Genomic DNA, 15,029 nt, shown 5'->3' with positions numbered 1-15,029 from the left:
CACATTTGCAGGGAGCTGGGTCAGAAGTGGAGCAGCCAGGGACACTACCCCAAATGGGATGCCACTGTCACAGGCCCCAAAAGCAGTTTTCTTAATAAGATGACAAATGTCAGGTTAATGATAGTGTTACAGGTTAATGATAACCAAATGGCACTCTCATTCGGGAGGAAAGGCACACAATGCACACAGTTTATTTACGCACGGACTAGACTCATGTCTCAGGAGCGAAGCCCCAGGGGCCAAGGCTGTGGCGCAGTGGGCTAAGCCTCGGCCTGCGGCGCCGGCATCTCATATGGGCACCAGGTTCCTGTCCCTGCTGCTCCTCTTCCAATGGCTCCAGCCACAGCTGCCATTTGGGGAGTGAAACAGTGGACAGAAGACCTTCCTGAAAATTTAGCGAGGCAGTACTGAGACAGTTTGGGGAAAGCACACTGTTATCTTAGGCCCTCAGGGACTAACACACCACAACTTCAAGGGAAGATATTTTAGGATCCAGGATCCAGGAGGCACACAGCTATCTTATCTTAAGCATGTGACTATGGCTTTTTTTTTTTTTTTTTTTTTTTGACAGGCAGAGTGGACAGTGAGAGAGAGAGAGACAGAGAGAAAGGTCTTCCTTTGCCAATGGTTCACCCTCCAATGGCCGCCGCGGTTGGTGCGCTGCGGCCAGCGCACCGCGCTGATCTGAAGCCAGGAGCCAGGTACTTCTCCTGGTCCCCCACAGGGTGCAGGGCCCAAGGACTTGGGCCATCCTCCACTGCACTCCCTGGCCACAGCAGAGAGCTGGCCTGGAAGAGGGGCAACCGGGACAGGATCGGTGCCCCGACCGGGACTAGAACCCGGTGTGCTGGCGCCGCAAGGCGGAGGATTAGCCTAGTGAGCCACGGCGCTGGCCGTGACTATGGCCTTTATGGCAGGTGGGAACAGGTTTCTAAGTCAGTCCCGGTTTGCTTAGACCCAGCTGACTGGCTCTCGATGGCAAGCAGGAAGAGGGCTGTGACGATAGAACACCGGAAGCTGCCAGATCAGCAATTCAGTCCATGTGGCAAATTACCCAGAGGCCTGTTATCCCACAGATTCTGTGCATTGGGAATCTGAGTGTGGCTCAACAAGGTGGCTCTCACTTAGGGTCTCCCAGGAGGTCATAGTTCAGATGTCAGCTGGGGCTGCAGTGGGGGCTTGCTTGGGGCTGGAGGACCCCCCTACAGTCACTCATAGGAACTGGCGTTGTGGCACAGTGGGTTAAGCTGCCACTTGGGATGCCTACATCCCACTTTAGAGCACTAGTTTAAGTCCTTGCTGCTCTGCTTCTGGTCCTGCTCTCTGCTAATCCCCCTGGGAAACAGCAGAAGACGTTGCTAATAAATATTATAATGCTAATAAATCTTATTCCTCTGCAATCCTGATCTATAGCTCCTCCTCAGACCCTTTCGTGCACTGGAAACAGAACCTGGGCCCCTCAGCCCCCTCACCGCTGACCTCGGAGACGCCATGCCATCGCTACAGCCATGCTGTCAGTCACACAACACAGGATGTGAACAGCAGGGGGTGTGGCTGGACGGGGCCATGGTGGAGGCCAGCTTCCATAATCGGCAAGGAGGGAGCGACAGGACACGTTTGTGCCCACTTCCTGTCTGCATTTCTCGGAAGTCTTTACAAGGTAGAAAACAAGGAAAGGCAAAAGAATTAAACGAAGAAGCAAACTATTGTTATTTGCGCGGGATGTGACTGTGCGCATGGAAAATCTCATGGAGTAGGGTAGGCATCCGAGCAGTTATGCTGCCTGTGTTCTGTATCAGCGCGCCAGGGTCTAAGTCCTGGCTCTGGCACATTTCCTACTTCTTGCTAATGTGCACTGTGAGAAGCACTAGGTGATGGTTCAAGTTCTTGGGTTCCTAACCCCCACATGGGGGCTTCTGGCTTCAGCCTGGCCCATCCTTGGCATTTGCCAGCGTCTGGTGAGAGAACTGGTGAGTGGGAGACTTCTGTCGGTGTCTGTGTGTCCCTCTCCCTTGCTGTCAAATGAATAAATGTAAAAAGAAGAAAAATAAAGTCACACTGCAGTTGAAAATAAAATCCTAAAGCCAATACGGCTAGGAGGCGTTTTCCCCTGCACACCTCCCCCTACTCCCTGAGGTAAGCCCCTCAACAACAATCCAGGCACAGGAAAGTGGGATGTCTCAGGAGACTGGGGAAGTGAAGGGACACCAAGGAGGAGAGGACAGACCTGCAGATTAAGAAAAGTGAAAGGAGGCCGGCACCGTGGCTTAACAGGCTAATCCTCCGCCTTGTGGCGCCGGCACACCAGGTTCTAGTCCCGGTCAGGGTGCCGGATTCTATCCCGGTTGCCCCTCTTCCAGGCCAGCTCTCTGCTATGGCCCGGGAAGGCAGTGGAGGATGGCCCAAGTCCTTGGGCCCTGCACCTGCATGGGAGACCAGGAGAAGCGCCTGGCTCCTGGCTTTGGATCAGCACGATGCACCAGCCACAGCGGCCATTGGAGGGTGAACCAACGGCAAAAAGGAAGACCTTTCTCTCTGTCTCGCTCTCTCTCACTATCCACTCTGCCTGTCAAAAAAAAAGTGAAAGGAGGCAAAGCACACCCAACAAGAAAGAAGAGGGCCCAGCAGGGTGGCGCAGTGGGCTAAGCCTCTGCCTGTGATGCCAGCATCCCATATGGGCACCGGTTCGAGTCCCCACTGCTCCACTTCCTATCCAGCTCTCTGCCATGGCCTGGGAAAACAGTGGAAGATGATCCAAGTGCTTGGAACCCCATACCCATGTGGGAGGCCCAGAAGAAGCTCCTGGCTCCTGGCTTCCAACTGGCCCAGCTCTGGCGCCATCGCAGCCATTTGGGAAGTGAATCAGCAAATTGAAGACTTCTCCTTCTCTCCATCTGTAAATTTGCCTCTTGGATAAATAAATGAATCTTTTTTAAAAAAGATTATTTATTTGAAAGTCAGTGTTACACAGAGAGAGGAGAGGCAGAGAGAGAGAGAGGTCTTCCATCCGCTGGACATCCACAATTGGCCACAACGGCCAGAGCTGCGCCGATCTGAAGCCAGGAGCCAGGAGCTTCTTCCAGGTCTCCCACGTGGGTGCAGGGGCCCAAGGACTTGGGCCACCTTCTACTGCCATCCCAGGCCATAGCAGAGAGCTGGATCAGGAGAGGAGCAGCTGGGACTAGAACCGGCGCCCATATGGGATGCCGGCACTTCAGGCCAGGGCTTTAACCCACTGTGCCACAGCGCCACTCCTTTAGCCCATTTTTGATTGAGGTGTGAGAGTTTTGGATATTCTGCATATACATTCGTGGTGTTGTCTCTTATACAAAACTATATCTTCCTATGAGATGGCTAAAATGGCAGATTTTATAACATCTATATTTTACTACATTTAAAATTCATAATGTAATAGAACAAAACCCACTGAACTGTATACTCTATTGGTGCCTTGTATGGTATGTGAACTGTATTTTAATAAAACTCTTTAAAAACTTAGGTAATTGTTTTTATTTGAGAGGCAGAGAGCCAGCAAGCATTCTCATCCACTGGTTCACTCCCCAGATGCCTAAAGTGGGGTGGAGCAAATCCAGGAACAGGGACTGAAGCCAGGTCTCCCACATGAGTGGCAGGAACCCAATTTCTTGAGCCATCAATGCTGTCTTCCAGGATCTACATTCTCAGGAAGCTGAAGTCAGAAGCCAGATCTGGAAATCAAATCCAGGTACTCGGATGTGGGCGCTTTTACTGCTAGATGCCCACCCTGTGCCGACTTTGGAACCTAACCTTGGTATAAAGTGCTGTTCCACTGCCAATGGGTTTAAGAGATACTTAGGGGGTGGGCACTGTGGCATCCTGGGTAAAGCTGCTGTCTGCAGTGCCGGCATCCCATATGGGCACCGGTTTGAATCTCAACTGCTCCACTTCCCATCCAGCTCTCTGCTATGGCCCGGGAATGCAGTGGAGGATGGCCCAAGTCCTTGGGCCCTGCACCTGCATGGGAGACCAGGAGAAGCACCTGGCTCCTGGCTTTGGATTGGTGCAGCTCCAGCCGTTGCAGCCATCTGGGGAGTGAACCAGTGGATGGAAAACTCTCTCTCTGCCTCTCTGTAACTCTGCCTTTCAAATAAATAAATAAATCCTAAAAAAAAAAAAAAAAAAAAAAAAAAAAAAAAACTTAAAAAAAGAGATGCAATGATCACTCACATACACTCATATACCCAACACCTACATTCTACAATTAATGTATTGCTGTATTTTCTTCACAGCTTCCCATTCAGATGTGTTCATTTTTAATTTTTTAAAAAAATAACTAATTTTATTTATTCCAAAGGCAGAGACTGCACACAGAGATTTCCCGTCTGCTGCCTCACTCCCCAGATGCCTTGCAGTCACGCACACTGGGCCAGGCCTAATGAAGCCAGGAGCTGGGAACTCCATCAGGGACTCCCAGCTCTTTAAAAGGAAGCTGGAACTGAGAGTGGAGCCGGGACTTGAACCCAGGCACTGTGATACAGGATGCGGGGATCTCAGATGGCATATTAAATATTTATTTATTTATTTATCTGAATGGTAGTGACAAAGAGAGACATACACAGATTTTCCTCCTGCTGGTTCACTCCCCAAATGGGCAGAACAGCTGGGGCTGGGCCAGGCTGAATCCAGGAGCCTGGAACTCCATTCGGTTCTGCCACTTGGGTGGCAGTGGCCCATGTACTTGGATCATCTTCCACTGCTTTCTCAGGTGGCATTTTAATTGCTGCACCAAATGCCTGCCCCAAATGTGTTCATTTTTCAATAAGCTGAATCTGTAGTATCCAAGAGACGGAGTGTTCTGTCTAATGGACACTGGTCTACAACACAAAGGTTCACTTACACAGGAAGCTGCAACGCTGATTCCCTTATTGCACCTCCCACTCCCACTGCCACTCCCACTCGGTTCCCTACAATGTGGCTTTTGACAGCTTCCTTCGAAGGTGCTGTCACCGAGGAGACCAACTACTGAGAACTCCAAACCGGAATGCATTCCCCTAGCACATAGCCTGCCGCTCTCCCGCCTTCAACAGAGTACCATTCACTGGTACTTCAACAAAGTAACTGAGCTGGAAGTGGACAGCCGAGCAAGTGCCAGCAAGGTGCTTCAGGTGAGGGATGGCTGACTTCTGGTATCTGCAAGTGATGGGAAGGGAGCTAGACGGCTCTCTGGAGTTACAGACAGTGAGAGGGAGAGACAGAAAGAAAGGTCTTCCTTCCTTTGGTTCACCCCCAAATGGCTGCTATGGCCAGAGCTATGCTGATCCGAAGCCAGGAGCCAGGTGCTTCTTCCTGGTCTCCCACGTGGGTGCAGGCACCCAAGCACTTGAGCCATCCTCCACTGCCTTCTCGGGCCACAGCAGAGAGCCGGGCTGGAAGAGGAGCAACCAGGACTAGAACCCAGGGCCCATATGGGATTCGGCCACAGATGGAGGATTAGCCAAGTGAGCCACGGTGCCGGCCCCTGGGGTCTCTTTTAAAAGCACACAACCCCCCCCCCCAAAAAAAAAAAGCACACTAAACCCATTTCTGAGGACTCCTTGTGACCTAATTACCTCCCAAAGGCCACACCTCCTAAAGCCATCAGGAGGCTTTAGGAGGAATGACCGCAGCGGAAGATTGTGGGAAGACACATTCCATCCACAACACTTAGTAACCAAGCCTCAAATCTGGAAGTCAACTGAGACATGTCCCCTAGCAACCAGGTTCTGTGACTCCAATCTCCCAAACATCTTTTCAAAATGCACCCTCTTCAATGAAGAATCAAAAAAAACTTCTCAGTAATCCCAGTTCCAAGCCAGGAACTGGTCCGCCTGTCTCAACTCATCTATTTCTATCCACCTGTCTGTCCATCCAGTATTTTTCTAAAAAATCAGTCCCTGTCACTTTTCTTTTACAATACCTTCTACAGGCACACATATTGAGATTGGCATGACTTTACCTGTCCTTCAAGATTTCCCAGAATGGGGCCGGCACTGTGGTGCAGCGGGTTAAAGCCCCGGTCTGCAGCGCCAGCATCCCATATGGGTGCCAGTTCAAGTCTCGGCTGCTCCACTTCCGTTCCAGCTCTCTGCTATGGCCTGGGAAAGTAGCAAAGGATGGCCTGCATCCATGTGGGAAACCTGGATGAAGCTCCTGGCTTCAGATTGGCGCAGCTCTGGCTGTTGCAGCCATTTGGGGTGTGAACCAGCAGATAGACTTCTCTCTCTCTCTGTCTCTCCCTCTGTCTTTCTCTCTGTCTCTACCTCTCAAATAAATAAATGAAATCTTAAAATTTTTTTTCCAGAAAGCAGGATTAAGTCCAATTCTGTCGGAGGCCACCCAACAAACCACACGGAGACACGCAGCACTCAGTCAATTTATCACCACGTTTATTGCCTCATCGCGTTCCAGGCCAAAGTAGGGGGCCCGGCGAGAGGGACTGAAGGCAGTCTCCCTGAAGAAACTCTTCAGCCTCCAGCCCCGAGCACACAGAAAGACAAGGTTATATACCCCAGACCCCATACAGATAACATTCATTGTGTGCAATCGTGCATAGCACAGGAACAGAGCAAGTTTACAAAGTAGCAATGGTCAGGGTACAAGCTCTGCAGATAGAGCAAAGAACATCATAGACCTTCATCAGAAGTCACATCCTGCCTGCAGGAATGTGGGATGAAAAATCTTGTGCCTTCGGCCATCAGGACAATAAGTGCAGGAAACAGGATTAGATAAGGGACAGCCTCAGCCTGCTGCATCTCATGTCGGGCCAGGGCCACTGGCCCCGACACAATTCCCTCCCTGCACACTTTCTGCTACTGTGGTGTAGTCTTCAGGTGTGTCTCCCAGAAGGCCAGGCTGGGGGGCGGGGTGGCTCTCGGCTTCTCAGAATCCTCCTAGCATTAGCTATTCAAGGCTCCACGGATGCTGAAGTCCTGGAGGGAGGCGTTCTGGTCCCTTTTATTGGCAGAATACTCAGCACCTTGCCTAACACATAAGACTCTGTTTACTTCCCCTGAGCCCTGCACACAGCCAATGCTTTGTATATCCTCCCCTCCCTGTCCCACAAACCTTTCCATCGCTTACTCCTTTATCTGCCATCCCTGGACTTCAATTATATTTTAATGGTTTGTTTACTGATTTTGTAAATGTTAACCAGTTCACATTTTCTTTTTAAGTTGTATTTATTTGAAAGAGTTACAGAGAGAGAGGGAGAGACAGAGAAAGCTGGATGATCTTCCATCTGCTGGTTCACTCCCCAAATGGCCCCCAAGTCCAGGGATGGGTTGGTCTGAAGCCAGGAGCCAGGAGCTTATTCCGGGTTTCTCATGTAGGTGCAGGGGCCCAAGGGCCTGGGCCATCCTCCGCTGCCCTCCCAGGCACATTAACAGGGAGCTGGATTGGAAGAGCAAGCAGGGCTCCAACCAGAGCCCACATGGGACTCCAGTGTCGCGGTCGGCGGCTTTACCCTCTAAGCCACAGCGCCGACCCCTCCATTTTCTTGCTAACAGCAATCCTATCCACTCCCTGGCCTTGTCTACACTAACCTCCTCCATCTAATAGTTCACTGCGTGCGAGCCAGTGTTCTCTCAGCACCGGATGCTTTTATCTGTCGAACACTTGCCCTGCATTCTTTTTAGCTGCCTTCCCACTGCTCTGCCCTACTGTTCCCTTCCTGTCCTGTGTTCCCTCCTCCGGCTCTGGGCACTGCGCTTTGCAAACGCAGCCTTGAAGCATCACCCCGGAGTTTCTGCAGACAGGACCCTCTGAAAACAGGAGTCTCTGCCGGCGGATCCTTCCGCTTGCAAGAGAGGCTTTCACGCCCAGGTCTCTGCCCGCCCCCGCCAGGATGAGCAGGTAGGGGCGAGCGGCGGAGGAGCTGGTCCTACCTCCCGGCCTCAAGACCCCAGCCCAAGCAGCTCCAGAGGAACCTCCAAGGAACGCTGACGCCCGCGCAGGCGCAGTGTCGCCCCCGCCCGCGTAACACCAAAGCCGCCGGCGCCAGCGCAGGGGCGGGGCAGAGCGTCGGTCTCTCCCGCTCATTGGTCTCCTGGCTGACGGACGGATGGGGCGGGCCCTTAGCGAGGCTGCTTAGAAACAGCCATCCGGTCAAAAAATAAACAAAAGGTCGTGAAGGAGAGGAGGGGGCGGCGCGTTTCGGGCTGACAGCTGAGGCTCAGCTTGTCTCGGGCTCACCCTCTGCGCCAGAACGAGGCCGGGCAAGTCCCGCTTTCAGGCGTGAGACCAGAGTGCCCCTCCCGCTTCTTCCAGCCCCAGCCTGGAGGCTCCGAGTTCCTGAGGGCAGGTTCCCAGGGTTTGAGAGTCCCCATTAGAGCGGGGAACACAGGGCGCTTCCCTCCCTCCGGCACTGGCCCCAAGCTCCTGCCAGGCTGCGCGCTGAGCATCGTAAAAGGCAAACCTGCCCACGTCCTCTCTGCTGGAAGTTGCCACTTCAGACCCTGCGGACGTGGTGCAGTGGGGGCCCGCCCACACTCGATGCTTGTGCAGTGAGCTGTCCCTTGTGCCAGGCCGGTGCCTGCCCCTTCACCCGAAGGACATCGGACCTCGCCGCCCAGAGGCTCTGCCGGCGCGCCTGTGCTGCCGCAGCCCTGCTTCACCCGGACTGCGTTCCCGCTGGCACGCTGACCCCCTGTACCGCTACACTCAACACACCTGCCAGGCTCAGAGGCTGTGCGCAACCCCCGGACACGGCTGTTTCTGGAGTGTGTATCCCCAGAGCCTTGGACAGCACACACATAGAGGGTATCAGTACGTGAATATCGGTTGAATCCATGCACGAATGCCAGGGATCAAGAGGGAAGATCTATAGATTTCAGAGTGGGCTATGGCATTTTTGGATTCAAGGACACGAACCACCTTTTTTTATTTTTTATTATTATTTTACCATGGAACTCTCAAGGTGGTGCCCCTTTGGAAATGCATGAATCAATTCAAGATGACGAATAATGAAGTCAAGCGGATTAGCTGCGGTCCCATCACAGCCCGCGGAACATCTGCCAGCCAGCGCGGGCAGGGCAGTGGGCCAGGGGCAGTCACTGAAGGAATCGGGAAGCTTAGGAGGGTGTGAGGGTGCGGGTGGTGTCACAGACCGCGAGCACGCCAAGAGAGGCGTTTACTGTAATGAGCCTTCGAGGGGGTGGGGCGGGCGGGGTTCCCTCCAGCTGATCCTCCAAGGCTCTGGGGTGACTCACTCTTCCTTGGGCTGAGGGGTGGGGCTGACATGTGCGCCCCGAGTCGGGCCCTGCTCCTCCTGGCCCTTGGTGTCCTCAGTGTCTCCGGCTACCAGAGCCACGTTCCTCAGATAATTGATGTTGAAGCAGTTGGTCTGTTCGTCCCCAGGCCTCCGGTCACAGCAGAGGGCAGGGTCTCTCCAGAAGCTCCATCGGGCACCACACAGGTCATTGACAAAGGCTAATTTCTGAGGAAGAGTAAAGCAGAGACAGACCGTGGGAGAGAGGCGGGGTCAGAGGTTAGGTGTGGATACTTGGGTGCCCAAAGATCCCTCCTGTCGGCATCTGCTTTCCTCTCGGTTCCCTTCCTGGGCCGAGAGAGTGCAAGGCTGCCTTGTGCAGCTGGATCCCTTGTGACAGATGTGCACATCTGGAACTGCCAGAGCTGGAGGCCCAGAGAAAGCAGAAAAGGGACTTGGGTTTGGGAGCAGGCCAGGTGAGGACTGAAGACTTCTGAACCAAGGAAAGAGACCTCCCTGGCCAGTCACTTCTGTGGGCTGGCTCAAGGTGCTAAAGAGAAGCGGTAGCCTGTGGCTCTGGCCCCCACCCTCCCCGTGCACGCACCTCCTCCTCAGCGCAGCAGGCCTGTTCAGGAAAGGGCAGCTTACAGCAGCGGGCGGTCATGTTCTGGATCAGCCCAGGAATCTGTTTACTGTGTTGGTGTGAAAGGGGCAGAGTCAGGGCCACCCACTGGCATCCAAACAGTCACTATGCCCAGGGAAGGGAAGAGAATTGGGGAAGAACTAGGCAAGACTCACTGCTTGGTGAGGACTCTTTGGTTTCCGCAGAGGTGGCCCATCAGGTTGGGGGTGATCCGGCTGAGGTCAAGGGTCAAGATGTCACGGTCATAGTTGGGGTAGGGAGCCCGACGCGCAAAGCACTCATCCCGAGCGGGGCTGGGAGGGTATTTGCAACAGGCATGAGGGTGGGTCTTTATCGCCTGTTCCTGGTCGCAGTATCCATCAAGGGTGTCCTCCCACTGTGGGCCGGGGAGAGGAAAGTCAGAAGCCTGGGCATTTGGCACCTTCTCTACCGACATCTGCTTCCCTTGTCACCCTGGCTGTGAGGGGAGGAGCCAAGGAGGGAGGGCAAAGGACCAGTGGGCCGGGGAGGCAGCTGTGGTGTGGGGAGGGGAAGATGGAAGGGCAAGGACACAGGTGAGGTTCCGAGCCGGCCATGGGAGATGAACTGGAACAGCAGGCGGAGAGGATCAGGTGATGGATGGATGGTGAACGGGGTGCGTGCGTGGGGTCATGTGCGGGCGAGGCCAGGACTGCAGGGTGAAGGCTCAAGACGAACAGACTCAGGTGACGGACACATGGATGGATGGAGAGTCACAAGCAGGCCAGTGGGTGGACGTGCTCACAGCAGGGAGGTACCCGGATGGACGGGCTGGCGGAATCAGAGCTTGGAGGCAGGCGGGCAGGCAGGCAGGCAGGTTCTCCGGGGGGGCTGGGACGCCCACTTACGGCCTTCCATGTACAGGTGTGGTTGTTCCCCTGGCGGCAGCAGCGCTGGAACTCCACTTCCAGCCGGGTCAGAGCGTGCAGCTGCCTTTGGATGGGGTCGGTAAGCAGGAGGTTGCGTGGCACAGAGCGGAAGCGTTTCAGGCGGCAGATGTTCTTGACATTGTCCAGTGTGGGCGCCCCAGGGGGGAAAGGAAGCTCGGGGCCCAACGAGATGCCAGGCTGGTGGCTCGGGCAGGCCCGGAGTCGGTAGTGAGGCCAGGGAGCGGCCTCCTGGAAGCAGGAGAATCGAGCCTCCCCCTGCCGTTTGCAGCACCAGTGGGGTCGGGTCTTGACCGAGAACTCGGTCTCACAGAACTGGGTCATTGTGTCCTCCCACTAGAGTGAGAAGGAGGGGTTAACCCAGCTGCCCAAGGTCCACATCCCGGCCTTTCTGCCAGGCTCCAGGAAGGGACCCAGGGCAGGTAAGAAAGGAGTGGCTGTCCTCTGCTCTCCTGTTACGGGGAGGGGCTGGGAGGGGGAGCTGCCAAGGCAGGGCCCGTGCAAGGGGCCTGAGGTTTCCCCATACCCAGGCCTGGGCCTCTAGCCCTGAGAGCACACACATCCAGTCTGGGAGCTAAAGGACACCCCTTGCGTCAAGAGCCCAACCCTTACCACGAGTTGTGCACAGTCTAGGCGTTGTACATGGCTGCTGCAGCGGCAGCAGCGGGAATATCCAGTCTCCAGCAAATTGAGGGCATCGCCCTGGCGACTAAGGTGGGAGTAGCCAGACTGCGGCAGGTTCCAGGGGCCGTACACCACGTGTGGACGGTCAGGAAGGCAGATCTGGTTCAGATTGTGTGGAGAAGGCCGCCCAGGGGGAAAGCCGTCCAGTCGGAAGCCCCAGCCCCCTCGGGCTCGGCCCGGTTGGCAGTGCTGGGACGGATTCCAGGACTGAGGCTCGGGAGGGCCCTGGCCCCCGGAGGGAGCTGGCTCTTCTAGAATGAGGGATACAGAGTGGGGAGGGTTGAAGGAACGTGGGGAAACAAGCTTTGGGAGGACCCAGGGGAAATGGGAAGAACCCGATCTGTGGCTCTTACCTTTGGAATAATTGATTGAGAGGAAAAGAAAATGGAGGCTTGGCAGGTGCGACCCTCACAACCCCCCAGCCCCCATCACTGCTCCCTGCACTGCTTCCCAAGTCCCAGGCTCCTTGCTCCTCTCCCCAGGGTCCTGAGTGCTCTAGCAGAGGGATCGAAGACTGATGCTGCCACTCACCTTCTGCCTGCTGGAACTGGAAGGGCTTCTGCTCTTGGTGGGGGAGAGGTGTGTCTACTGGGGTAGATGGACACAGGTGAGCGAAAGTCACGCAGGGATGTAGCGCCCATCCCAAGGAGGAACTCGATAGAGAAGCGAGTGGCAAGAAATGCTACTTCTATGCCGTTGAATCAGAGGACTATGGAGCAGGTATTGTTTCCTGAGTTGCACAAGGTGAGGAAGCGAAGGCTTGGAGAGGTAAGTAACCCATGTGTGGTCACACAGGGAGTCAGCGGCAGAGCCCGCACGCCCCGTGCTCTCGGGCGGGTGAAGCGGCTGTGAGAGGACAGCGCGCTGCTTACCTTCCTTCTGCTCAAGGAACGGCTGGGGAGGAGGCCGCTCTTCTTGGAAGGGGACGGCTTCATGAGGGGGCGGGGGGTCCTCTGCCGGACACGGGTGAGGGCACAGGGAGCAGGGGTCAGTGTCCGCCAGCCGCGGGGAGGCCGGCGCCGGGGAGGGGGCACTCACTCACTTTGCTTTTCAGCAGGGAGCTGGGCATGGGGCAGCACTTCCTCTTGTTCAGGGATGGCTGCCCGCGGGGGAGGGGGCTGCGCTGTAGAGGGCGGGCGGGGTGTGAGCGTCCTGGAGCCGCGGTGGGCGTGCCTTCCGCCCTCCTCCCCATCTGAAGAGCGGGGCAGGGTAGGGGGGTGACCGTACCTTCTCTCTGGCCCTCGAAGGGAGGGTCATGTGGAGAGGTGTCAGGGTGATCCAGGAGGAGGCTTCGGGTCAGGGGCGGGGCGGGGGCTGCTGCGTAGCCAACTAGAGGTAAGAGGGAGGTGGTCAGAGCCTACAGCTCTCTCCAGCCTCCCAAGCCCACGTTGGCCCCCCAACTCTCACCCTCTTGAAGGTGCTGCATGAAGTACTCTGGCCTGAGTTCCTTCTGCTCTGAGTTCCTGGGGCCTGGCCAGAGAAAGGATAAATGAGAATCAGGGGCGGTTTCTGTTTCTTTCTTTTTTATAGATTTACTTGCTTATTTGAGAGAGAGAGAGAGAGATCTTCCATCTGATGGCTTTTCCAAAATGACCACAGCAGCCAAGTCTGGGCCAGGACAAAGTCAGGAGCCAGGAACTCCATCCTGGTCTCCTACATGGGTGCAGGGGCCCAAGCACTTGGGCCATCTTCTGCTGCTTTCCCAGGCCATCGCAGAGAGCTGGATTGGAAGTGGAGCAGCCAGGACTTAAACTGGCACTCTTGTTTTTCACTTTCTTTTCTTCTTTTCCTTCTTTCTTTCCTCTTTTTCTTTTAACTGGCACTCCTTTTTTTCTTTCTTTTTTAAAAGATTTCCTTATTTCTTCAAAAGGCAGACTTAAAGAGAGACAGAGAGACAGAGATCTTCCATCTGCTGGTTCACTCCCCAAATAGCTGCAATGGCCGAGGCTGGGCCAAACTGAAGACAAGAGCCCAGAACTCCATCCAGGTCTCCTGTGTGAGATGCTGGGGTCAAAGGCAGTGGCTTAACATGTTGCAACACAACGCTGCCCCCTCAGGGGCAGTTTGGAGGGGCCCTTTCTTGAGCCTGAACAGGGATAGGGAAGCAGTGGAGGTCAGGAGTGTAAGAAAGACCAAGACAAAACCCCCTCTGTATTGCACCTGCCCTGTGCCCCTAGCCCTGCCCCTACCACACGGAGACATGAAAGCCTGGGTTCTGAGAAAGCCTGTGCTATTCTGATAGCTCACCTGCACCTGGCCTAGAGGGAATGTGACATCCAGGGCTGGGGCGGGAGGCCCTTGTTTCCTGTGTCTTTCCCCACAGCCTCCCTGCTGCCATGCCTCTGTGGTTTCCAGAGCCACCTCGAGCTGGCTGGAGGCTCACCTGCACTCCTTCTCCACCCCACCTCTTACTCTAAGTCCTTTAGACAGTGGGGCAGGTGTTTGGCACAGTGGTTAAGTTGCTACATGGGACACTTGCATTCTGGACCAGAGTGCCTGGGTCGGAGTCCCAGCCCCATTCCTGATTCCAGCTTCCTGCTACCATGCACCCTGACAGGCAGTAGGTGACGGATCAAGTCTCTGCCACCCTTGTGGCCGTCCTAGATTGAGTTCCTGGCTCCTGCTTTTGGCCTGGCCTAGCCCTAGCTGTTGCGGGCATTTGGGGAGTGAACCAGCAGATGGAAGATTTCTTTGTATCCTTAAAATAAATTAAAAACAAAACAAAACCAATGGCCTTTGATAAGGAGCCCATTCAGAAGTTCTAAATGTCTTCAGTTGAGCTCAACTTAGAACCTGGGAAGGGGCCAGGAGCAGGGAAAGGAATGACTTGCTGCTGATCTGCAGGCACAAAAGACTAGGAGCTGGAGGCACAATGAGTTAGGCTTTTACAGATACCGATTAGATCTGCTGACATTCTCCTAACAGCTTCCTGCAGGAGTTCTCTTATTTTGGTCAGGGTTCAAAGCATGTAAAGAGCACCCCTGTGCTGACGCTGACCTGGGGCTGATCTGTGGAAAGACACCCCCTCCTTCTCACCAGTGAGTGAGTCAAGGCAAACTGGTTTGGAGTAGCCTGGGGGCTCCCTTCCCCTGCTTTAGTGCCCAACAGTCCCCCACATACAGCCTCCCTAAGTGTCTGAATTCACTCCCTCTGTGAGCTGTTCAGCCTGCTAAGAAGTTCCAGTACCCCAGGGCCACTCTGGGCTTGCTCAGAAAAAGAGAGGCCAAACGGAGAATCCGCTGTGATGAGCTGTTTGGATCCAGGCCCCTGCCCACACCAGCCTGGACCAATTCCCAAGCTGATCCACCCACACTCACCTCCCTCAGAGGTAGCAGAAGCAACAGCCAAACAGGCCAAGACCAAGGCTGCTCTGGACATGGTCCCCATCCTGGGGGAAGGACTGGTCACTGAGCCAGCACTGGGGTGCTCTCAGGCAGATCTGGATTCGAGGTGCTGGGCTGCTGCTGGAAGCTGCTTCTCTGGCTGTGGCTGTGAACTTCAGGGCCGGCTCCTTGTCCTTTTTATAGGCTGGCTGCTATCTCCCGCCCTCCTCAGTTTCCTGCCATGACTCAGT

General features: G+C 54.9%; 1 protein-coding gene across 2 annotated transcripts; it reads right to left on the bottom strand.

Moving 5' to 3' along the window:
- Positions 1-8,889: 8,889 nt before the first annotated feature.
- Positions 8,890-14,994, bottom strand: ECM1 (extracellular matrix protein 1). Of its 2 annotated transcripts, none has more exons than XM_062192184.1 (11): positions 14,773-14,994; positions 12,863-12,925; positions 12,683-12,784; positions 12,498-12,578; positions 12,328-12,408; positions 11,987-12,043; positions 11,384-11,706; positions 10,733-11,107; positions 10,022-10,242; positions 9,828-9,915; positions 8,890-9,451 (listed from the first exon to the last, which is right to left on the bottom strand). In XM_062192184.1, exons 1-11 carry the CDS (start codon positions 14,840-14,842, stop codon positions 9,221-9,223), a joined length of 1,692 nt encoding a protein of 563 aa, XP_062048168.1. In that variant the 5' UTR covers positions 14,843-14,994; the 3' UTR covers positions 8,890-9,220. The 2 variants fall into 2 exon arrangements, with proteins under 2 accessions (XP_062048168.1, XP_062048169.1); XM_062192185.1 differs by having other exon boundaries at positions 11,987-12,040.
- Between the last annotated feature and the right edge of the window lie 35 nt (positions 14,995-15,029).

The sequence above is a fragment of the Lepus europaeus genome, chromosome 5 (genome assembly GCF_033115175.1).
Source record: "Lepus europaeus isolate LE1 chromosome 5, mLepTim1.pri, whole genome shotgun sequence".
NCBI classification, from domain to species: Eukaryota; Metazoa; Chordata; class Mammalia; order Lagomorpha; family Leporidae; genus Lepus; species Lepus europaeus.
Note: the sequence above shows the minus strand (reverse complement) of the source record. Positions and strands in the feature narration are given on the sequence as shown.

Bases quoted from the DNA above. Each gene is read 5' to 3' on its own strand.
- ECM1 (XM_062192184.1), bottom strand. From the start codon at position 14,842: ATGGGGACCATGTCCAGAGCAGCCTTGGTCTTGGCCTGTTTGGCTGTT. The intron at 11,108-11,383 runs GTAAGGGTTGGG...TTCTCACTCTAG, and splicing joins TAGACTGTGCACAACTCGTG to TGGGAGGACACAATGACCCA. The intron at 9,452-9,827 runs GTGCGTGCACGG...ACTCTTCCTCAG, and splicing joins CCTGCTGCGCTGAGGAGGAG to AAATTAGCCTTTGTCAATGA.